The sequence below is a fragment of the Eleutherodactylus coqui genome, chromosome 6 (assembly GCF_035609145.1).
Source record: "Eleutherodactylus coqui strain aEleCoq1 chromosome 6, aEleCoq1.hap1, whole genome shotgun sequence".
NCBI lineage: Eukaryota > Metazoa > Chordata > Amphibia > Anura > Eleutherodactylidae > Eleutherodactylus > Eleutherodactylus coqui.
The window spans coordinates 104,448,629-104,472,998 of NC_089842.1; the positions used below are offsets into that span (position 1 = coordinate 104,448,629).

The following is a 24,370-nucleotide window of genomic DNA, read 5'->3' on the forward strand; positions in this document are numbered from 1 at the left end:
TCTAGATTCGTGTGTGGCCAACATACTTTTCATGCTTTAGAGAGAAAGCATACCTCTTTGTATAAGGAGTAGAGGAACACAATAGTTTGGACAGTCTTCCCAAGACCCATCTCATCTGCAAGGATGGTGTCCATGCCTTGTGCCCATGAGAACCTAAGCCAGTTCAATCCTTCCAATTGATATGGGTGCAACGTACCACCGGTCTCAATGATGTATCGTGGCTGCTTATCGAATTTAACCGTAGGCTGCGAGAAAGAAACGCAAGATTTGTGAGAAGGGAATAATGAGCAGAGAATGTGTTTGATGGATTGTTATTGTACTTACATCAACGATCGGTGTTAAAGGAGGTTTTTCTGCACATTCTTCCCTAGATCTCCTACTTTTCCTATATCGACCAGGAGTTTTGGCTTCTTCTCCCAACATTAACTCTCTGAAAAGGATCATACAGCATGAAAGGATTAATAGGAGTAATTACATGGACTGGATATGTGGCGGACATCAATGAGGGGGATTCCTTTTAGGTAAGTACAACTTGCTTGACACTTTACAAAAATGCCTAAAAAGGTGGTGTAGTTTTGTTGAGTGAAGTATAGCAGGTTTAATAATGACCTGCACCAGTTTTTTTGTAGCAAGAGTAAGTGAAACCTGAGAAGTCATAAGGAAGAGTACAATGTCTAACTTGTACCAAGATGTGTCAAATATGAGCTAGCATGGATTTGTGTTATGACTGATGCCAGTTTGTAGAGCAAGGATAGTAAATCTGTTAGGTCAAGTGAAGCCCCGCACCTACCTTCCGCTAAGCCTATTCCATTTTTTTTGCCGTTTTTCAAAAAAGTCAAAAGAAGCACAAAAATGGCAAAAAGTCACAAATTATGATGCAAATATGGCATGCGCCATAATATATGACTTTTTAAGCAAAAATTGTGGCACAGAGCTGGTCATAAATTCCCTTCTATGTCTATCAAATTTTAGACCTAAAAACAGCATAATGATAAAATGTGCAGATTCACTTTAAGACTAAGGGTGTCGACTGTAGTGAAATCCCAAATTCTCAGCTGACATAAGTCAGTATAACGTGGGATGAAGTATTTGCTGGAGAGAACTATGTTGCTCTGATAGTTGTGCAAGATGTCTATTAAAATTTTAAAGTGAACATGCTTGACAGCAGTAACAAGACCAGATCATAAGGAGGGAAAATTGGCCCACTGCCTCCACCATCTAGGGACCTTCAGCACCCTCCTTAACCATTTTATGATAAAAGGTCAATGTTGCTCCTGCATCCAGGTCACATTTTACTGTTCTGCAGAGATGAGCGAGCACCCAAATGCTTGGGTCCGCGTTATTCGAGTCGAGCTTTTCGTAAAATTCGAGAGCTCTACTGGAGTAACGAACCCCATTGGCTACAATGGGAGACTGGAGCATTTTTGTATGTGGGACGCCGGGTGACGAGCTTTTTTTTTTTTATTGGTTCGTCTCTCTCTCTCTCGACGTGCACTGCAGTGGGGAGGGGCCAAAACAAGCATGTCACAGTGGGGAGGAGCCAAAAACTGGGGCGGGGTTGAACACTCGAACGAGCATCATGCTCAACTCTACTGTTCTGGCATTCCCACTTTCAAAAAATATGAACTATTTTATTTTTGGGTGACATATCTACATGTTTGTGGACCAAGTTGTATTTTTCAATGGTACCATTCAACGTATCACATAGTATATTGTAAGACTTTTAAAAATTTCTAAGTTTGGCGAAATGGGAATAAATTCTCAATTGCATCTTTTTTTTTTAGGGACTATTTTTATATATCGTTCCTGGTGCAGTAAAAGTGACGTGTTGTCTCTATTCTGTGGGTCAGTATGATTACAGCGATGCAAATGTATATTGTTTTTTATATAGTAAATTAGTAATACTTAAAATGAGTATTATAAAAAATAAATCACCTTTTAAAAAAAAAAAAAAATTTGCTTTCTGCTGCCATTTTTTGGCCCCACAACATTTTTTATTTTTCCATCAATAGGTTTGTGTGAGACCTTGTTTTTTTGTGGAGTAACCTGTTGCTTGTATTGGTACCACTTTGGGGAACATATGACTTTTTGATCGCTTTATATTCAATTTTTATTGGAGACGAAGTGACCAAAAAAAGCACAATTCTGCCATGGCTATTTTTAAGGAATGTGATATTTTTATAAATTGGACCTGATGCAGCTATATCAATTTTTACATTTTTAAAAATTATCTTAATTTTTTAGATGTAACGACTGAGAAAAAATGGAGGCAATCGAGGCAACGACTGAGGCAATTGATTCCCACCGTGTATGGAGTGGGTTCGGTTCGTAAGCCCACTCCATATACAGCATATTCTGTGAATGGCTATAGAAATCTTAACTCCGCAGGGTATGTGCAGTTAGGACACATAGACATATGACTGATGTGAAAAGGTTAAGAAGATTATTTCTGGGCACTGTATAACAGAATGGTACCCTCATTTGTAACCAATTAATATGTTGCTCAGTGGTCGCTACAGATCATGAACTGTATACACTTGGATTGTAAATTAGTTTCTCTATAGGTAAGTACAGCCCTGTCCATTAACTGGCTCCTCCAAAGTATAAATCAAACGGCAAGAGGAGGTAAGCCCTACTCCTGGCAGGAGGAGTCATTTTTTAAAGAATCATGGTATGTCACTTCCAGTTCTGTTAAATTGCTTAGTTACTTAGGGAAGAGTGGGACTTGTTTCTTCTGCACTCCCTCTTGGCTTCTCGGAGGACCCTTTCATGAGTTCAAAAACTCAGTGGAAGAGATTTTTACATTTTATTACTGCATTGTGAAACCAAAAGCAAAAAAACACAAGAGGACAGCTAAAGGAGCATTTAGACATGAAGATGCTTGCTCAAAATATGGCTTTTGAGCGATCATTTTGCATAAACTACTACTTGGTACTAATGCTCATTAGTACAAATTACCGTGTTTCCCCGAAAATAGGTCCTACCCCGATAGTAAGGTCTATCAGGACATCATTGAATGGCTGTGATTGGCTCATAGAGTGCCGGCTGTGATTGGCTACCAGCGCTTGATTAGCCAATCACAGCGCTCGCTTTGCTGGAGGCGGGGTATTGAAAGCCCTGTCACCAGCAGAAGGCAGCTGTGAGACAAGGAGGACGCTGCACCGCTGCCGGACACCATCGGGAGGCATCAGGACGCTGCGGACTAGGTGAAAATAAGACACTGTGCCCTTTTTGGTGCAAAAAATAATATAAGACAGTGTCTAATTTTCGGGGAAACACGGTAGTAGCGTGTGAGCCGTGGGGAGCTGTATTCAGAGAACAGACCACCTGCTGTTCTCTGAATAAATTCCCCTTGTTCTGCCACGGGGCTGACAGCTGAGACAATGTTATCAGCGCTCCCCGGGCAGAACACAGAGTGCGGTCCGTCTTATCAGCTGTTCTGCTGAACGATTGATTTCATGCTAAACTGGAATCCATTGTTCGGCAGAAAAGTGAAAGATGGGTACATTTACACGCAACAATTATCGCTCAAAAGATGGCTTTTGAGGGAATTTTGTCTAAATTGTGTCTAAATTGGCCTTTAGTTAGGCCAAGGGAAGAAGAGCCTTTCTACAACTCTCGAGTAAGCAGTCAATGTCTAGTGATATCTTTACAATTCTTGCATTACACTGATACCTGTGATTCCAGTATGCTACTTTCAGAGCTTCATAATCTGGAATGTCAATGTCGTCAATTTCCCATGTGCACTGGTCATAGGGTAAGTCCTTCCACTTAATCAGATAATGGACATCTCCTTTTTTATCAAAGCTGTAAGAAAACATATTCTGTAACTCTCATTATAGGCCACCAATATTAGGCACCATATTGTCAAATACAATCCATAGAACATTAATGGCTTCTGCACATACATACATCTGCACAACGTACTCTAAAAGGTAACTCTTATGACATAAGTTTAACTAATGACAATTCTATGACGATATATTAGACATATAGTACAAGAGAATATCATTATGTGAACATACCCTATGCAGTTTAAAACAAAAAAGACCATCAAGTAGAACTATGCAATGGATAAAATCCTACTGGCAATCAGATTTCCAACAGTAGACAATATTTGAGGCATTAAAAAGGAATTGTCCCATTAAGACAACCCCTTTCCATATGTATTATTAGAAACCCCATGTAGTTGTAAACTACATGGCCTATCCTCAGAGTAGGCCATCAACAGTAGATCAGCAAGGGTCTGTCGCCAGTGAGCTGATTTGCGTAGTATGCAAACAGCTTTGTTCTCACTGCAGTGGTCGAGCTTGGTATTACACATCAAGTTTCCACTTATTTCAAAGGGAACTTGTTCTGTAATACCAAGCCTGGACTATGTAGTGAGAATGTCTGCTTCCTGCAAAAATGAGCTCAGTGCACTAGCGCACTGTCCTGATCAACAGTTGATCGGTGGGCAATGGACCTCTGCTGATCTAATATTATGACTGCTTTCTTTCAAAAACAGCACATCTGCCCGTGGGTGGTGCTGGGTATTGCAGCTTGGTTCCAGTGAATGCTGCTCACCTGCAATGCCCCTTACAACCTGTGGACAGGTGTGGCAGTGTTTGTGGAAGAAGGCCTGGACAAACCCTTTAAGTCTCTGTTCTACTGAAATAGGTTGAAGCAGGTTGGCCTGGTAACAACTTTTACCATGACTGTTATGATAGTATTCTTGTCTCATAGCACCTCAATGATATATGATCTGTTGACAGGGATCTATAACTTGCTTGAGCCTTCTTTTCCCTGGCAGCACAGAAGACTGGTATTTACGTAAACTGATTAACGCTGTCGTAAGCTCCCCATTTATTTCTTCCAATTAAATTAATGGTTGCTGTGACGGCACATTGGCAGAAGAATAAAGTTTATGATAAGGAAAGAGGATGGAACAGAAAAATGCTTAAAATGCAGAACAAAATCTGCAGAAATGAGTCAAGGGCCCCAGAGGGGTCATAGCATTGTCTCTGTATAGTAAATCCATGAAGCGCATGAAAAGCTTATGTCGTTACGCTTACCTTGTGCACTTCAAGCAGTACTGTAACCCTTTCATCTCCATTATAAATATTCATAGTTATAGGTCTGTTAGGTTTTTTAGACATAAATCAGGCAAATGGGTGGAAAATGGATAAGCAAGTACTACGGATTCTTGGTTTCCTTAAAGGGTTTCTACCAACTTTTTTCTTGTTTTCCATCAACGCCTTTTTAAAAAATGCAGTGATTAGAGGTCCTGCTGCAGGGTCCCAAAACACTCAACTATAATCTAAAGGTGTGAACAAAGCAAGTGTTCAATTGCCCCATAGCATCACCACAGGAGAAACGAAGTTTGCATTGAAATTGATGAACTATCCATGTAATATATGAAGGTACCTGGTCTTCCAAAGTGTAACAATTTGCAGGCATTCTCTTGCTCTTTTTTATCTAGTTTTTTGTTGGGGCAGTTGCTATACAAGTGTCCCACAAATGTCCCATTAGAGTGGGTCAGCTGGCCACACTGCTGCTGCTCAGGCTTGTTTGGAGAGAAGTTCCTCGTTGACTATACTCTCTGCAAATATTCTTGAGTTCTGCAGTGTGTTGCTGGTTATAGCGTAACCCATGTGTGTTTAAACCTGTTATTCCTTGTTTGCTTCTAGTTTCTTGTTGCTAGTCTAGTTTGTCTTTGTTCAGCATAAGACCTGTGAATGGTTGGGTAAAGGAATTGCGAATGGTCGCATATGCGTGTGGTTTTCCGCACAGATGTATGCGTATGGATAGCGTATCGTCCGCGTGAAAGAAAGATCACAAGCAGGGAATGACTTCAGAAAGTTGCCCAACCCCCTGCAAACATTCTTCTATCGCTCAGGTTACATTCCCTTGTGCTGTCGTTGTAAGAGCTGTTCTGAGAGCCATGCCTTAACCCCTTAGTGACCACCCTATAGTGTTTTTACGTCCTGCAGCTGCAGGACGTGTATGGAGGGAGGTAGCGCCGCTATCTCCCTCCATACAGCGCGGGTGTCAGCTGTTTATTACAGCTGACACCCGCGGGCAATAGCTGCGCTCGGCCGATCGCGGCTATTAACCCTTTAAATGCCGCTGTCAATTCTGACAGCGGCATTTAAATCCCCCGAGCGCTGTTTGGGGGTCCCGCATGCCCCCCCCCCCCCGTGGTGAGATCGGGGGAGTGGTCCCAGGGCTGCCTTAGCAGACTGCCTATCAAGCTATCCACACAGGGTGGCTTGATAGACTGCCTGTAAAAAAGCAGTATGACGTAATGCTATAGCATTACGTCATACTGCAGGAGCGATCAAAGCATCGCATGTTAAAGTCCCCCAGGGGGACTTCAAAGTAAAGTAAAAAAAAAGATCAATAAAGTTTTTTAAATTGTAAAAAAAAAAAAAGTTATAAAAGTTTAAATCATCCCCCTTTTGCCACATCAATTACTAAAAAATCTAAATCATAAAATAAAAATATGTATTTGGTATCGCCGCGTCCGTAAAAGTCCGATCTATCAAAGTAGTGCATTATTTTTCCTGCACGGTGAACGTCATCCGAAAAAAAAAATAAAGAATGCCAGAAATACACTTTTTTAGTTACCCTGTCTTCCAGAAAAAAATGCAAAAATTAAAAGGTTATTGCGCGCACAAAATGAGCACAGAAAATAATTGAAAAAAATTAAATAGTAGAGATGAGCGAGCGTACTCGGAAAAGTACTACTCGCTCGAGTAATTTGCTTTATCCGAGTATCGCTGTGCTCGTCCCTGAAGATTCGGGTGCCGGCACGGAGCGGGGAGCTGCAGGGGAGAGCGGGGAGGAACGGAGGGGAGATCCTTCTCTCCCTCTCTCCGGCCTGCTCTCCCGCCCACTCTCCCCTGCTCCCCGCTGCGACTCACCTGTCAGCCGCAGCGGCACCCGAATCTTCAGGGACGAGCACAGCGATATTCGGATACAGCAAATTACTCGAGCGAGTAGTGCTTTTCCGAGTACGCTCGCTCATCTCTATTAAATATCTTTAAAAAAAAATACAAGTACTACAGCAAAAAAAAAACTATATAAGTTTGGTATCGTAGCAATCGTACTGACCCATAGAATAAAAATATCAGGTCGTTTCTGTTGCAGTTTGTGCGCCGTAGAAACAGGACGCACCGAAAGATGGCGGAATGCCGTTTTTTTTTCCATTTCTCTCCGCTAAGAATTTTTTAAAAGTTTTTCAGTACATTATATGGTACAATAAATAGTGCCATTGAAAAATACAACTCGTCCCGCAAAAAACAAGCCCTCATATAGCGACGTCGATGGATAAATAAAGGAGCTACGATTTTTTAAAAGGGAGTAGGAAAAAACAAAAATGGAAAAAGCAAAAAAGCCTGGTCACTAAGGGGTTAAGAATGGGATACTGCTCTCTTGGCTGGTTTTATACTACTTTTTTGGGAAGTAGTATAAACCATTTAAAAACAAACAAACAAACACTTATTCTTGTGGAGGAAGCACCCAGAAGAATAAGCGGAGGTTGCAGGCAACAGTCTGGATGGTTGTGTTGCTCCCAGATTTTGTCCTGCATTGTCTGCCCACAAATTCCTGCTTTCTTTAATCCATTTGTATTTGGTCTCCTAGCAACGTATGAGTGAATTTGTGCCCGTAATTGCGTATGCACTGCAGATCAAACACATCCATAGATAGAATCCATGGTAAAATAAAGCAAGCTGCAATTTTTTTTTTGCTAACAGAATCTGCAATTCCTACCAGTGTAGTGGCCAGAGTTAGTGGGGCCCCTCCAGAATGTTCTATGTCTGTCTCGTGTCAATGTCTTGTCAGTGTCTTGTTTGCAGAATGCATCAAGGTATGTGTATTGGATGTTTGTAGGATTGAAAGAGTTAGGCCCCCTGTCCATGGCAGTGATTTTGCCAGCGGTAAATCGCCTGCGAATCATGGCGGCTGAAGCTTTCCGTAGCGTTGTTATGGAAAGCGCCGGCCCCGTGTCCACAAGCAGAGAATCATCGCAATTATCTGCTCACCAACTATCTGTCAAATAGGCTGACCTGCAGAGAACCATCTGCTGGCTCCTGCTCCCAGGCGGTGGCTCCCGCAGCTGAGATTCTCTGCAGGATACCGCAACACCCGTGGACAGGGGGCCTTAATGTCTAGTAGGTCTGTCCTGTCTGAAAAATGTATCGTTTTGTGTGTATCGTTTGTGGTCACGTGATCATGCTATGTATATGTGTTTGCAAGAATGCAAGGAGTGAGTTGCAGTCTATTAGTTAGTGAGTAAGCCACAAGGACACCTCAGGGAGGCTCTCGGATTGGTCCATCTGTGGTGAGCATGGATGAGGCCGAGCAACTTCCATGTGCTCAGCCTCGGCCCATTCAACCCAGGAATCCTTGGTACATCTGTTGATTGCTGAGAGAGACTGATTTATAGTGAAGAGAATGTGAGTGGTTGCCGGTGGAGAGAGAGAAAGTGAGTACCAGGAGTAATGGAGCCTACAGATAACTTGGACTGTGGATTGTAAAATTCCCCCGTGAGTCCCACCGAGAGGTTATAAGTGTGAACTGTGATTTCTACAACTGTTCAGCAACTGTTATACAACTGTTAGGGACTTTATTCAACGTTTAAGTAAATGGACAAGATGGACCATTCCCGCTTTTGTTCCAAAATATACTCTTCTGGTGTTGGACTACTTTATTCATTTGCAAGATCCAGCCCTGGAGAAGGAATGGTGGCATCACGAGTGACAACTGGACTGAAGGTAACCCCCTGGTTATTACCCCCGTGATCTCCCCCAGTGGTAACGTGGTCGGGTTCCGAGCTACCCTTAGTGGGAGGAGATGGTAGAGCCCTGTGACTAGGCCTTTCTCTACCCTGCTGTCTCCTTAGCTGTGGGCCCGCTCCTTGGACACTGCACCAGCAAGTGTGAGTGAACCAGTAAAAGTCCATGCCTTTCAATGCTCACGTGTTACCATGTATTGTCCACAATTCAAATCTGCTTGCGTGAGATCCCTCCTTACGGTTTCTATTAGGGATATGTTTAGGGATACTCAGGTACAGCTATGTCTGGTGTTAGGTTTAGCTTCAGCGGTAGATTAGGGGGACAATGATTGAAAGCTTAATTTAGGGTGAGTTGACAGTTTATCTGTTCACCATTACATTCTGCTCCATTATCTGATATCATTGTGATCGGATCACCAATCAGTTACTGTCATCTATTGGTAAGTTCTTAGTATTATGTTTTTACTATCTATTACTGTTGATATGTGCTTCATATCATTGCTCATTCGATTTTCCATTTGTTGCATAATTGAGCCATTGTAAATCCGGGGGGAAAGGGAGTAGTGGGAGACACAATTAGTACCTGGGAAAGCTGACCACTATAGGTGAAGTCAAGTTCTGCATTCTTATGTCCAACCAGCATCGTTACACTGAGGATACTCTTTTCGTCATTACTCTACATTCTAGATGAAGAAGGTCTCAAAAGCTGGGGTCACAAAATCTTGAACCATTTGGTAAGTTGGCAAATCACTGATTGGGCCAAAGAGTCACTCACATCTAGCTGCAATGAATGGCATTTTCGTCCATAATGACAATTAACCAGATAGACTATAAAACAACTTGTCATTCGTCATTACCCCAATCACTAAAGTATGGCTACCCTCAGCTAGCATGGTGCTGATTTGGAGATGATAGCACATACACATAGATCGTTGTGATACAGCTATACAGTACATGTTCTATAGCAAGAAGCACATATTTTTAGAGATGCACTGTTATATATATCTAGTGCCAGCTTCACTCCATGTTTAACAGAACAAGTATAAATAGCATCTCATAAAAGAATGACCTTATTTGGGCCCAGGGAGAAAATATAAGTTGGATTTTATGGTGTGAGCAAATGTGAGTTCACACAGTGCTCCAGGTCTTTAATTTCAGAATTATAGGAGCAATATATATGGCTAATCTGGAGAATATTATGTCTCTTCTGACAATATCTGCTAGGTAGAGGATCTACAGTAGATGTTACTTTTTAGTGAGCTTGCACATTAGGGAATTGTTTGTTCTTCGTGTTATGTTCCATTCCATCTCATGTACCTGCATTACTAGATTTTATAAGAATATGCACTGCAAAGCAGCAGCCCACATGAAATCAAAGTGACCACTATACGTTCCAGTATAGTATGACTGTTACCAGCAGTACATATTTTTACTTTTAAAGTCATGTAGGCACAGATAGTACTACCTCCTTGTCTCTCCTTGTAAATGATGTAGGCACAGATAGTACCACCACCCTCATTTATCACTATGAATTATGTAGACTTATGGTCCATCCACACTGGCATTGTTACGTATGTTTCACTGATGCAAAAAATGTACACGAAAAAAAAGTGTAAAAATGCATGCATTTTAAACATATGTTTAAGTTTTTAGTTTGTATGCGTGACATAATACGTTTTAATACACTTTGATTAGTTATCACATAGAAAATACGCATTTTTACTGTAATCTTTAATAAATATCAATAAAATGTTGAAATTCAATACAGGAAAAGCTTTGAATTCTGTGTTTTTAGTGACAGGGCGTGTGCTGAGAGCTCAGCAAAATGTATGCATGAAGCTCATGCAAACACAAATTTATACATTTCCATTCGTTTTCCACAGACTGCAATCAGGGCTGTATTCACCCTCAGGGGCAGCTACTTTAAAACGTTTTTTTTGTTTGTGTTTTAACCTGCTCCCCATAGCAAAACTACAGGCAGAGTGTATGTGTGTGTGTGTGCGCTCACAGATGCACTGAAAGCACATACTTTGCCTTATAGTTGTAATCCTTGCTTCTGTCATCAGCATAAGGCCTCAGTCACACGGGCGATTTGCGTTTGCGATCCACATATATATATAGACCCAATGCTTCGCAATGGGATCGTACACATGTCCGTTTTTTATGCGGATGTGCGATAAATTATAGGACACAACGATTCGCAGAACGCGCCTATCTGCGTTCTGCGCAAATCAGTGTTCTCTATATGCGCTCAATGGGGTCGGCGGCAGCAGCGCCGACCCCATTGAGAACACATACTAACGATCCTTCTCCTCTGCCACAGCTGTAACAGCTGTGGCAGAGAAGAACAATGTTCGCCCATTGAATTCAACGGAGCCGGTGATATAGCCGGCTCCATTGAAAGCAATGGGCTGCCGGCAAGCGCTGTATTTCCCGCCTGCTGAATGGGCTGCCTCTGATTGGTCACAGCCCTCAGCCAATCAGAGGCAGCTCTCACTCACCCATTCAATGGGTGAGTGAGTGCTGCCTCTGATTGGCTGAGGGCTGGGACCAATCAGAGGCAGCTCTCAGCTATTGAATGACAGCTGAGAGCTTCCTCTGATTGGTCCCTGCGCTGAGCCAATCAGAGGCAGCACTCACTCACCCATTCATGAATTCATGAAAGGGTGAGTGAGAGCTGCCTCTGATTGGCTGAGGGCTGGGACCAATCAGAGGCAGCCCATTCAGCAGGCAGGGATTTTAAATCCCAGCTGCTGAATACTACAGAAAGCAGTTCAGGAGAACTGCGGGCCAGATGCGCCTGAACTCCGGCTGCAGCAAAAAGGTGAGTAACCATTTTTTAAAATTTTTACACATTTTTGGGATGGTTTTCAGGGAAGGGCTTATATTTTAAGCCCTTCCCCAAAAATTAATACAGCGCTTGCCGGCAGCCCATTGCTTTCAATGGAGCCGGCTGTATTGCTGTCTCCATTGAATTCAATGGGCAAACATTGTTCTCTTCTGCCACAGCTGTGCCACAGCTGTGGTGGAGGATAGCGGGCAGCGCTTGTGTGACCGAGCCCCTTCGGCTGATAAACGCTGCTAGCAGCGTTTTTTTCAGCCGTGACTCTGGCCTCGGTCACGCGATTTGCGGATGCGCATCCGTTATACGATCCGCAAATCGCGCGAAAAAACGCCCGTGTGACTGAGCCCTCAATGAGTGGGCACTGCTGCAAGGACACACAGACAGCATTGTGCACACTGAATCCTCCTCTCCTAACCTCTCCTCCTTAGTTCCTCTGAGGTGTGCAGGAGTAGAGGAGGCGGGTTCTGGGTGCACACTGGATCCTCCATGCTTGCTTGTGGCAGCTGCTGCGAGCACTCCTCCGACACTCACCCCTCCAACACCCTCACTCCTCTCCACTGGTAGTTTTACAAGGAGGTCTAGTGGAGAGGTGGTTAAAACAATGAAAAAAAATACATTTATATTTGATTAAAAATATAGCAAACCTAGTAAAGTTTGCCACCAAAGGGCCACTATTACTTGGGGAAGGGGCCAGGCCACAGACACAGAGGGACTAGGGAACATTCACTGTGATTCCGGTCAGAGGTTCTGTGACATCTGCAAAAAAACAGTGCTGTGATGGAATCACCGAATGGAAAGGAAGGAAGGAAAGAAGCCATTTACTTGTGTTATGAATCTTACACCTCTTTGGTGTCTCTTTTACAAGGTTTCCATTCATTTCCGTTTTATTTGGAGAAAAGAATAATGTAGTTGACTACGCTATTCTGTAGGCCAAATAAAACAGAAACTTAGGGTCGTGGGCACAGAGAGACCACTGTTAGGCTCTATTCACACTAGCATTAAGGCTTTTTGTGACTCTTTCCCGTTTTTTTTTCATTGATTTCAATGGGTTTAAAAGAAAAAAAACCCGAAAGGTTTCCGCTTGCTACCATTCCATCAGGTTTCCGTTTTTTAATGGAAAAAGTAGCACTGCTTTATTTAGTAACTGAACAGAGATGTTATCCAGTCCCAGAATTGTGGCGTTTTTTAAATCACGACATGGCAGTGTTACTCACGGTATGGTGATGTTACTGTGTCCCACCCTTTAATAGGGGCGTATTCAGGTTTAGTGCCTGTAAATATGACCCTGACTGCAATGCAAAAAAAAGTATGTGGAACAGAAAAGCATTGTAGACTACACATTTCAATGCCACAAAAAAAGCACATGGACACATCTGCTTGGCTAAGTGTAGTGAAATGTATGCATTGTTTGCCTACATTTAACCCTCTATAGCCCATGAGTCCATGGAATGCTATGTTTTCATCGTTTCTACCTCCCTGTCTTTATCTGTAAATGATGTAGACTCATATGGTACTGTGTTACTCTGTAAACAACGTAGCTACAGAAAATATTAATGCCCTGTCTCTGCCTGTAAGTAATATAGGCACAGATAGTACTGTACTCCTGTCCTTCACTGTGAGTGATGTAGACACAGATACGGTAGTACTGCTTCCCTCTATCCCCCTGTAAATGATATAGGTTAAGACACCGCTGCCTCCCTGTGTCCCTTTGTAAATGGCGTAGGCACAGATAGTACTTCCTCCCTGTCTCTGCCTGTACAGTAAATAATGTAGGGTAAGACAGTGCTGCCTCTTTGTCTCCCCTTGATAAATGTGCAAGATGATATAAGTAAAGACAGTACTGCCAGTCATGTCCTTCACTGTAAATGATTTAGGCTTAGATAGTACTGCCTCCCTGTCTTTCTCTGTCAATGATGTAGACACAGATAGTACTGCATACCCATCTCTCCCTGTAAATGCCATAGACAGAGATAGTAATTCCTCCCTGTAGACATGGTTAGTACCATGTTCCTGTCTTTGCTTATAAATAATGTAGGTTCAGACACTGCTACCTCCTTTTACATTATCAGGACACAGATAGCACCGAATCCCTGTAAATGATGTTCAGTAGGTTCAGATAGTCTGACTCACCCAATCTTGGCCAAAGCAGTCACAGACAGAATTTACTGATAGGGACGCCAGTGTGAAAAATCATGGCAGCTGAGCTAAGAAATTCAGAGGTGAATTAGGTTCTATGATAAGGACGATCAAAAGCGTTCCTCTTATTATTTATAGTACAACATGGAACTGAATTGACAGAGTTATATGGGGGGGGGGATCTAGAATTTTCCTTTAGGAAACTCAGGTTTAGGTTTGTCGCCTACATTTTGATTAATACTAATAATAATGTTATGATGGAAGCCGGCAGCAATACTATTTTTAATGATTAGATGCTGGAATAGCTCACGTGGGCTGAATTGATGTATCATGCGCTCTTAATTGCAGTCTCACTTCTCTGATGTTAATCATATGTTTAATATCATTACAATTACAGTGTTTAAAAGAAAAAAAATATATTTTTCTTCTGTCACTCCAGCTCCGGGTAGTCACAACATCAATTTGCTGGAAATGTGTGTTGCCATGACAACGATTTCAGATGTAAAGTCCCCAGGCAGGTACTTCACTGAATACACAACCAAAATAATCGAGCGTGGGGACTTTTCCACCCATCAATGTTCTTAGCGTTGAATTATACAATTATTTGGCCTGTAATCAGCGGCTGAGATAATCATTCAAAAGGCAGGAAAGCCACTAGGATATATTTTCATGGAAGACATAAATATGCAACGTGAACTCGGGATATGGTGTAATGAGAATGCAGCATATCACATGGAAATAAGAAATCTCATTACACTAAGTGCATGAGCAGACAAAACAATAAAAATGGAAGATGTGCACCTAGCACTGACATCGTTAGACACTGCCAAAGCCTTGATGTACATTAATAAGGTCATTCATACTACACAAAAGTAATTGTCAACCTGGGAATCTGCAATTGTTGGGAGACTACAACTTCCAGGAGGGCCTGACAGCCCAAAACCCAGAGGTTGGGGTCACCAAGATAGAGACAGGTCCACCATGGAAGAAGACAACACAGGTAGCCCTATCCTCGAAAGTGGTCCTAATATGCACAGGGCTCCTCCTCTGCACAGGCACAACAATTTTACAAAAGATAGGGATAATTGCATGGACCTTCCTGAATTAGGGGTGCAGAAAACCCAGGTCCTCCTATTCTGGGATGTGAGGATGTGGTGTGGGGGTAAAAGAACCAGAATTATAGCAACTAATAAAAATAGGACCCTTTCTTGTCCACGTATGTTGCTGAGATAAAGTCCAACCTGAGTCAAAACTAGCAATATTCTGGCTATATGTAAGCAATGCTAGTTCACACGTAACCACCATGTACTGTAAAGTCTTTTTGTAAGTCAACAAACACATATCAGATTTTAAAATCACACGCAAACACTTGTAAAACATACATACAATATGTAAACTACTATAAACCCCATTTAAACCATCATATTTTAACCAGAAATTCTGCGTGGTGGTCTATGCAGCAGTCAGGCAAATAGTTCTGTGTCCGTACTGAAAATGAAGCAGCTCTTTCACCCTCTCTCAGTTGGAAGTCCCAGCATGATCTCAACTGTTAATTATCAGCTAAATCAGCTGAATGTAGCCATTCTCTTGTCTTACTAGGTCTTTGGAGCTGAGGAAACTTTTGTGAAGAGATGATGGATTTGAAGGTTATTTAGTTAGACTTTCAAAAATATTGATAAAAGTAAATCTATTATAAGGTTGATATAAATAGGCAGTAACTTCACTGACATCAAAAGATATCTGAACCTACAGTATGTGCAATAGATCTCATCTGCAGGACATGTACTGAAAATAACACACATGGAGGCAGTTAGACAATAGCATGGACCAACTTACTATCTTACAAGTATACACACAATTGCTATTCTCCTTGCACTCTCAAGATTACTGAGGACAAGTGGCACTTACTGTTCTCATGATGCAGAGAGGACAAGGAAATTAATTTGACATTTTAAAGATAAATACAAACTGCTTTAAGATTCAGGCTGCATAGTTCCACATAGAACACCAAGTAATTTACAGTGTTTTCTACTGTCACATTTATAAGTGATGTCTTTATGGAGTCTCTACCAAATTGTGAATCTACCGACTATAAAGATCTTTTATGTGCAGCATTTTGCTGTCAAGGTCAAATTCAGCTTTGTGGCTGTTAATAATGTAGAACAGAAATATTTTATATTACCAGACTAAATCCATACGTGCATCAAGAGTCACTTCAAGTAATTCTCTTAAATTTAATTTGTCATTAGAAGATGACCTAATGTATAACTCGTGTTTTTATGTTAAATATATTTTTTTAATATTTTTGATTTTTTTTCAATTAAATCTTCCATGTTACTATGTAGATTAAAAAAAACACAATACTAATATCTTGACATTTTCATTTTCGCCACTTAGTTTAGTAATGGTCTGATACTTCCTGTTCTATAGAGAAAACCTTTCAGCAGTCATCTCTTTTTCATCACAGGTAGGATGACAATATTCAGATAACACAGGATTCACCATTCACAATAAGTAATGGTCACAGCTCCCCTCTTCCCCCTCCCTGCACAGTGATCTCTGTACAGATCACAGAGGTTGACTAGATTAGTCTCTTATAGAAGTCAATTAGCCCATCCAGTTTATTGTATCTATGGTCCATGAGGCTGCTGTACAGAACAAAAAGTGTCAGGCTATTATTAGGCTAAGTGGCCAAAGTGAAAACTGTAAAATATTAGAATAAAAAAAAAACCAAAACATAATGAAGTGGGAAAAAAGTTTAACATAACACCGTTATTTAAACAACTGTCGTTTTCTGATGACATATTCCATTTATAGGGTGTCACATACTGAGCCATTCATATGGCTGTTTGCTGCTCTACTCTTTGGCGGCGTCCGTCTGCATCTCTAAGGATGTTGTGCCAGGATGTTTGTGCACACCGCTTAAGGTCTACTGTGGTAATGCAGTGGTTAACTTCCCCTGGTCTTTACTCTCTGTTTCCACAATGGTTCCTAATGAACTTATTAACTACCTTATCTATATATTGGGACTTCAGTCATGCTTTATTAATGGAGTTGCTCCTAGTTCGTGACCTGTAAACTGCTAAACCAGCTCACCTTGCATTATCTAGCCGTGTCTAGCCTGTTACCCACAGGGCTCTGCTACATCAGTCTGTTACCTGCACAACTCAACTACATCGTCTGTTACCTGCCCGGCACCGTCTGCTGCCTGCCTGGCTCGCATCTATCTATATTACTCCCCGAATGCACACTATTCGCAACCTGATTGGTTGTTTGGATTTACTCATTCCCGGTAATTGGTTATTTGGGTTGGCCGATTCCCGGTGATTGGTTATTTGAGTTGCCTGATTTACGGTGATTGGTTATTTGGTTTGGTTGGTTCACGGTGATTGGTTGTTTAGGTTGGCTCGTGTAGAAGTGGGGAGTAATAGGCTAATATGCGCCCATCTCTGCCGCAACATCTGCTCCCTGCCCGGCTCTGCCGCAACGTCTGCTACCTGCCCAGCTCTGCAGCAACGTCAGTTGCCTGCCCGGCTCTCCAGCAACATCTGCTGCCTGCCCGGCTTTGTCGTAACGTCTGCTGCCTGCCCGGCTCTGCTGCAACGTCTGCTGCCTGCCTGGCTCGCATCTATCTATATTACTCTCCGAATGCACACTATTCGCAACCTGATTGGTTGTTTGGATTTACTCATTCCCGGTAATTGGTTATTTGGGTTGGCCGATTCCCGGTGATTGGTTATTTGAGTTGCCTGATTTACTGTGATTGGTTATTTGGTTTGGTTGGTTCACGGTGATTGGTTGTTTAGGTTGGCTCGTGTAGAAGTGGGGAGTAATAGGCTAATATGCGCCCATCTCTGCCGCAACATCTGCTCCCTGCCCGGCTCTGCCGCAACGTCTGCTACCTGCCCAGCTCTGCAACAACGTCAGTTGCCTGCCCGGCTCTCCAGCAACATCTGCTGCCTGCCCGGCTTTGTCGTAACGTCTGCTGCCTGCCCGGCTCTGCCGCAACGTCTGCTGCCTGCCTGGCTCGCATCTATCTATATTACTCTCCGAATGCACACTATTCGCAACCTGATTGGTTGTTTGGATTTACTCATTCCTGGTAATTGGTTATTTGGGTTGGCCGATTCCCGGTGATTGGTTATTTGAGTTGCCTGATTTACTGTGATTGGTTATTTGGTTTGGTTGGTTCACGGTGATTGGTTGTTTAGGTTGGCTCGTGTAGAAGTGGGGAGTAATAGGCTAATATGCGCCCATCTCTGCTGCAACGTCTGCTCCCTGCCCGGCTCTGCCGCAACGTCTGCTACCTGCCCGGCTCTACCGCAACGTCTGCTACCTGCCTGGCTTTTTCTCCGTAACTTTTTACAGACTTCATATAGTCATATTGGTCCAACTGCTACGTAAATGAAGATCACAGAAACAAAAGGTTGGCTATAATAAGAGTGCAGTATCACATGCAGGGCGTAGACCTCTATTGTCTTTATACAGTCTACAGTAGCAAAATTGCAAATGAAGATTAAGTAGCCCCTTTTGTTACCATTTGTTACCAAAGGTAGATATGATCCTTCCCAGCTGGATGTCCATGTTACAAATGCAGAAGCGTTATAAATAATTTTGGTTTAATCTCCCAGTATCCCTGTTTGTTCAGTGTACACTGGTGATTTGCATTCTGGGAAGTATTGTCTTTACAGCGGGACCGATGTAGGAAAACTGCATAGAAGCTAATCTTAATGGGGCATGTCTATTGACAAGCTTCCTGGCTGTTTCCAAGGACAATCAGCAGAATTGTGAATGCAGTATAAGGCCTTAGTCAGACGGGCGTTTTTAGCCACGATTTGCGCATGCGCATGCGTCCGGTGATTTTATAAAACCATTGCTTTGCAATGGTATCGGACACATGAGCGCTTTTTATGCGCTCGTCCGATAAATTATAGAACAGAAATCGCAGATCGCACCTATCTGCAATCTGCGATTCCTGTTCTCTTCTCTATATGCGCTCAATGGGGCCGGCGGCAGCAGCGCCGACCCCATTGAGAACATATAGAAGACAAATCATTCTTCTCTGCCACAGCTGTAACAGCTGTGGCAGAGAAGAACGATGTTTGCCCATTGAATTCAATGGAGCCGGCAATACAGCCGCTCCATTGAAAGCAATGGGCTGCCGGCGTGCGCGGGGTGAATTGTCGGGAAGGGCTTAAATATATAAGCCCTTCCCTGCAATTCATCCAGAAAAGTGTTAAAATAAAAAAAAATTGTATACTCACCTTTCCGCTGCAGCCGGAGTCCAGTTCTCCTGAACTGCTTCTCGGCACTATTCAGCCGGCGGGGCTTTAAAATCCCCGCCTGCTGAATGATCTGCCTCTGATTGGTCACAGCCCTGACCAATTAGAGGCAGGTTTCACTCACACACCCATTCATGAATTCATGAATGGGTGAGTGACTGCTGCCTCTCAGCGCTGAGCCAATCAGGGGCAGGTCTGACTCACATCCATTCATGAATTCATGAATGGGTGTGAGTGAGACATGCCTCTGATTGGCTCAGCGCTGAGCCAATCAGGGGGCAGGTCTGACTCACACCCCCTTCACACCCACTGCAGGACGGCCGCGCGGAGCTCCGGCTGCCGGGAGAAGGTGAGTATATATATATTTTTTATTTTTACACATTTTAGGATGAATTGCAGGGAAGGGCTTATATATTTAAGCCCTTCCCGACAATTCATCCCGGGCTCGCCCGCAGCGCATTGCTTTAAATGGAGCCGGCTCTATTGCCATCTCCATTGAATGCAATGCGCTGGACAGCTCCGGCCCGTTTCTAATGAAACGCGGCTAGGAGCAGATTTTCGGGCGATTTGCGGGTGACTTGCGCGCACCGGTCACGCGATTTGCGGATGCGCATCTGTCATGCGATCCGCAAATCGCGTGAAAAAACGCCCGTGTGACTAAGGCCTAAGGCCACATTCACATAAATGTTGCTTTTTCACGCTGGCCACATCGCGGATGAAAAACGCATGAATGGGGAAAAGCCGCGATCAAGTTGTGGCCAAAATGCACATTTTCTCGGACATTCACACGAATGGCTGCAGTGTATTAGTGAAAAAATATGCTGCAGCCTAGAAATCTCTCAGTCGGCATAAATCCTCGGAACGTCTTCTAATGCCTAAAAAGGGGTGCCTGTAATGTTCTTGCAGCGCTGGACGCAGCTAAACTCCCTTCCCTCCTTTTTTTGCAGCTCCCATAGGAGTCTATGGGAGCTGCCAGCATATATTGGGCGAAAGATAGAGCAAGACCTATCCTTTCTGGCAGCGTATAAAATCAGCCGCTGTATTTGGTCACCAATGTCCTATAATTCCTGGGGCAATGTTTTTACGTGGCTCAAACCGCTCATCTGAATGAATGCACTAGAATCAAATGCTTCAGATTGTCGCAATTTTTTAGCACGCCTAAATTAGCCATGTAAAAACGCTCGTGTGAATGAGCCCTAAGGCTGCTATAACGTGAGCACTAGCGGCTACCAATGGTGCTTGTGTTTTCCTGACAGCGCAAGTTCAGCTAAGCAATTAGCACAAGCATTAATGGTGCTTGAGTAATATTAGCCTAATACAGGTTGTAACTTAGGATCAGTGCAAGATAAGCAATTTAATGTGTTTATAATTACCCAACGTTTAGACTGTTACCCTCTAAATTGATTCCCTATGACAAATACTAAAAAATAAAATATTAAATTCTGGTTACCACCTCCAACAACTGGCCAACAATTGGCTGTGACTAGAGATGAGCGAGCATACTCGATAAGGCAAACTACTTGATCGAGTAGTGCCTTATTCAAGTACCTGCCTGCTCGTCTCTAAAGATTCGGGTGCCGGCCTCTCCCCCGCTACCCCCTGCTCACCGCCGCAACTCACCTCTCACCCGTGCCGGCAGCCGAATCTTTAGAGACGAGCGGGCAGGTACTCGAATAAGGCACTACTCGCTCGAGTAATTTGCCTTATCGAGTATGCTCGCTCATCTCTAGCTGTGACAAGGATGCTCTATAAAATAAGAAGGTGCACAGGCCCATGTCTCCTACCTGTGGTTCATTATCCGGTGGATCATCATCCACTCTGGCTTTATGCCATAACGATAATACTTCTCCTCCATTTTTGCATATTGGGGGTCTTTTGTTTTCCATTTCTCGCTCTTGCCCTCTTCATCCCCTGATCCATAATCAAAGGGTGGCGGGTTATCCATGTCATTCTTTCTTTGGTAATTCCGAAACATCACCGTGTGGTAAAGCTCAAGCTGAGAGAAAGGTGAGGTTATTTAATTTCCTCATTTTACTATGCTTGACCATTTTCTTTCATGTAAAGGGGTTATACCACCAAAAATATTTACCCCTTTATTCACAGGTTAGCAGATAAATGTATGATTTCTGGTGGTTTGACCGCTTGGACCCACAGGGATCACAAGAGCATGCAGCAGTGAGCATGCATGACCACCACTCTATTCACCATCTATGGCGATAGGTAGTTGCATTGCTCTGCTATTTTGTCAATCTGATAGAAGTGCATAGAGAGGTGATCATGGGGACTAATGGGGTAATGTGACGTTCTCATGATCCCTGGGTGTCCCAGCGGTTGGACCCACAGTAATCATACATTTATCACCTATCCTGTGGACAAGCAATAAAACTGTAAAACTCCATTAAACTGGTTATTCCACCAAATACATTTATGTTAATAAAGCTTAAAGGGGTATTTCAGGACTTTTAAATTTTTTTTATTGATCGGCAGGGACCGACTGACCAAATCAGCGAGCGGTGGGGAACCGAGTGGCGGGTCCCTGCCAATCATCTACTGATGACCTCTTGGTCACGAATAGAAAAAAAATTGAAAAGCCCCAGAATACCATTTTAAGAGAAGATATTTACTGGGTTTAAAGGGGCAAAGTATTACACAAGAACTGTTCTAGGACCCCCACTGATCAATGCAATACAGGGGCCCTCGGCCTTGCACAGCTCTTTTCTGAGACATGAGCAGAGACGTGGGCAGACTCATACTTCACTAACCCTGCCTATCCGAGGATCAGCTGAGCAGAGCAGAATATAGTAGAAGGGGCACAGACAGCATTCAGCTACGCACTTCTGAACCTTTGTTTCAGCAAACAATAGGTGTCTCACAGTCAAATCTACAAAACTTTCTGAAACTGAAAGTATACTTTAATCATTGTGTAAGGTTTTTATAACTTTCTAATATCCTGTGTGCTTCACTGCATTCAATTTTCAGGAACTATGCTTGTTGTCAGTGAATAGGATCATTTTTGTTTACAGGCAATCCATGTAGACTATTCACTGCTTAGAGTGCTGCCATTGTATTCTCTGTTGACCGTCTTTTGTAAGCTAAATAGCTTGGACTCCTCCAGATCGATACATTTAAAGGCCCATTTAGATGGGACGAATGTCGGGCAAACGATGAGCAGAGCCTAGTCCCCGCATATACTTCCTCTGGTGCTCCTGCACGGGAGCTAGTATCGCTGGCTCCCATCAGGGGCGCTGGAGGCGATTTCTCTCTCCCCCGCCCCTCTCCATTGACTTAACATAGCGGCTGTTCAGTACTGAACGGCTGCTATTTACACTGAGCGAATAGCTCATCGTCCATCGTTTATGCAGCATAAATGATAGATGATGAGCTAAACGCTGATCTTCAGTGCAAATAGCAGCCATTCTGTACTGAACAGCCGCTATGTTAACTCAATTGAGAGGGGCGGCGGAGCACTAGTAGAGAAATCTCCTGCAGCCGCCCCGTCCCCCTCCTGACCACTTTGTGAGCGAGACAGTGATACTAGCTCCCATGCAACAGCACGGGAGCGAGTGCATGCAGGGACGAGTGTCGGGCATCATTTGCCCGACAATCATCGCGTCTAAATGGACCTTTATCTGCACTGATACATTATAAAAAACTAACAAAACAGGAGATAGAGTTGTGCTGCTGATGTACTGTATTTTGTTGACAGAGAATTGTCTAGACTGGACACAATTGTAGCAAACTCTCAACTATGAAACGTTTTACAGTAGCTTTGCATAGATTTTCAGCTTTGATATTGAAATAAGAATGTTTCCATTCACTGACAGTATACAGATCTGTACAATTTTACTTGACACCTGATAAGTGCAAAATTATCAGATATCAGTGATATACAGTACTGTGCAAAAGTATTAGGCAATAGTGGAAAAATGCTGCAAAGTAAGAAATTTTTTTCAAAAATTGAAGGTGTCTGATTGGCTCCAAATTTATTTTGCAGCAGAACAACAATCCAATGTCATTAAGAACAATGTTCAGCGTAAAGAACAGGGGCCCTGGAAGTGATGTGGCTACAACAGAGTCCTGATCTCAACATCATCGAATCGGTCTGGGATTACGTGAAGAGACAGGCAAATTTGAGCAAGCCGACATCCACAGAAGATCTGTGGTTGGTTCTCCAAGATGTTTGGAAGAAACTTCTTGACGAATTCTTTCAAAAACTGTGTGCAAGTGTAGCAAGAAGAACTGACGCTGTTTTAAAGGCAAAAAGTGGTCACACCAAATACTCATTTGATTTAATTTCTCTTTAGTTCATTCATTTTGCATTTTGTTAATTGACAAAAAAGCATTTATTCTACACCTGCCTAAAACTCTTGCACAGCACTATACAACACACTTGTATGGTTAGAGAACCATCATTGAGAAAGCCCAAAATAAACTTTAATGCAGTGCCAGATTATTAAACTTTTTACACGGTCGAATGCCAGATTATAGAAATATTAATGCATTTGTATTTTTTTTTCATTACCTTACAATTATTGTCTCACCTGCAACTCTTTCACCCATGAGCAGTGCCAATAGGAGAGTCCTGCCCACTTAACAAAGAATTCGCGTTCCGGAATGCCTTCCACAGGCTTTGGAGGTGGCATGAGGGGATCGATCTCACCTGGAGGTCCTGATACAGGTGAAGGGGGTTCACTCCAAACCCAATGAAGAATCCTTTGAACTTTGCCTTTTAAAGGCGGACACTATGAATAAGGAAATAAATATGTATATATTAGAGTGTAATAGCAATGAGTTATTAATTACCTTATTCTATCTCACCCTACACTCAATATAAGCGAGCAATAAATGTATTTCTGTATATTGGTATCATACCAAACTGTGCAGCTTCCACTAGAGGGAGCTCAAGAGCGTACAGAACTCAATAGCAAATTAATATGCAGTGAGCTCCTTCTAGTGGTAGCTAAAAGAAGCCAGAATTTATCATTTACCTCTACATGGGGGAATGGGGCTCTACATTAAAAAAAAACCTCAGACCCCAATAAAAATGTATTAAGAAATTATTCACCAAGGAGTGTTAGACCTAAAAATGACAGGAGAAAAGTTGGCGGTACTGTATTTGCAGCTTGTGTACATTCTACAGAGGTGGACCTCAATTGTGAAAAAGCATTTATGAATAATTCAAGGCACAAGCAATGAGTTATAAGACAGATATTGATCCATCTCTGCAGACGGGACTATAACTCCTTGAAGAGACTAGAATATGATAGAACAGAAGAGCTAACAACATATGAGATAGATAGAGCAGGACATGGCTGGGGAATCATGTGG

At 42.7% G+C, this 24,370-nt stretch overlaps 1 protein-coding gene across 14 annotated transcripts in view; it reads right to left on the reverse strand.

Moving 5' to 3' along the window:
* Positions 1–24,370, reverse strand: part of CHD5 (chromodomain helicase DNA binding protein 5) — a 159,069-nt gene that overhangs the window by 69,566 nt on the left and 65,133 nt on the right. For all 14 annotated transcript variants that reach the window (XM_066607322.1, XM_066607313.1, XM_066607312.1 and 11 more), the window contains exons 10-14: positions 23,584–23,784; positions 20,827–21,038; positions 3,676–3,807; positions 325–430; positions 54–245 (exon numbers count right to left, since the gene is read on the reverse strand). In XM_066607322.1, coding sequence (XP_066463419.1) covers positions 54–245; positions 325–430; positions 3,676–3,807; positions 20,827–21,038; positions 23,584–23,784 — 843 coding nt within the window. The remainder of the gene's footprint in view (positions 1–53; positions 246–324; positions 431–3,675; positions 3,808–20,826; positions 21,039–23,583; positions 23,785–24,370) is intronic.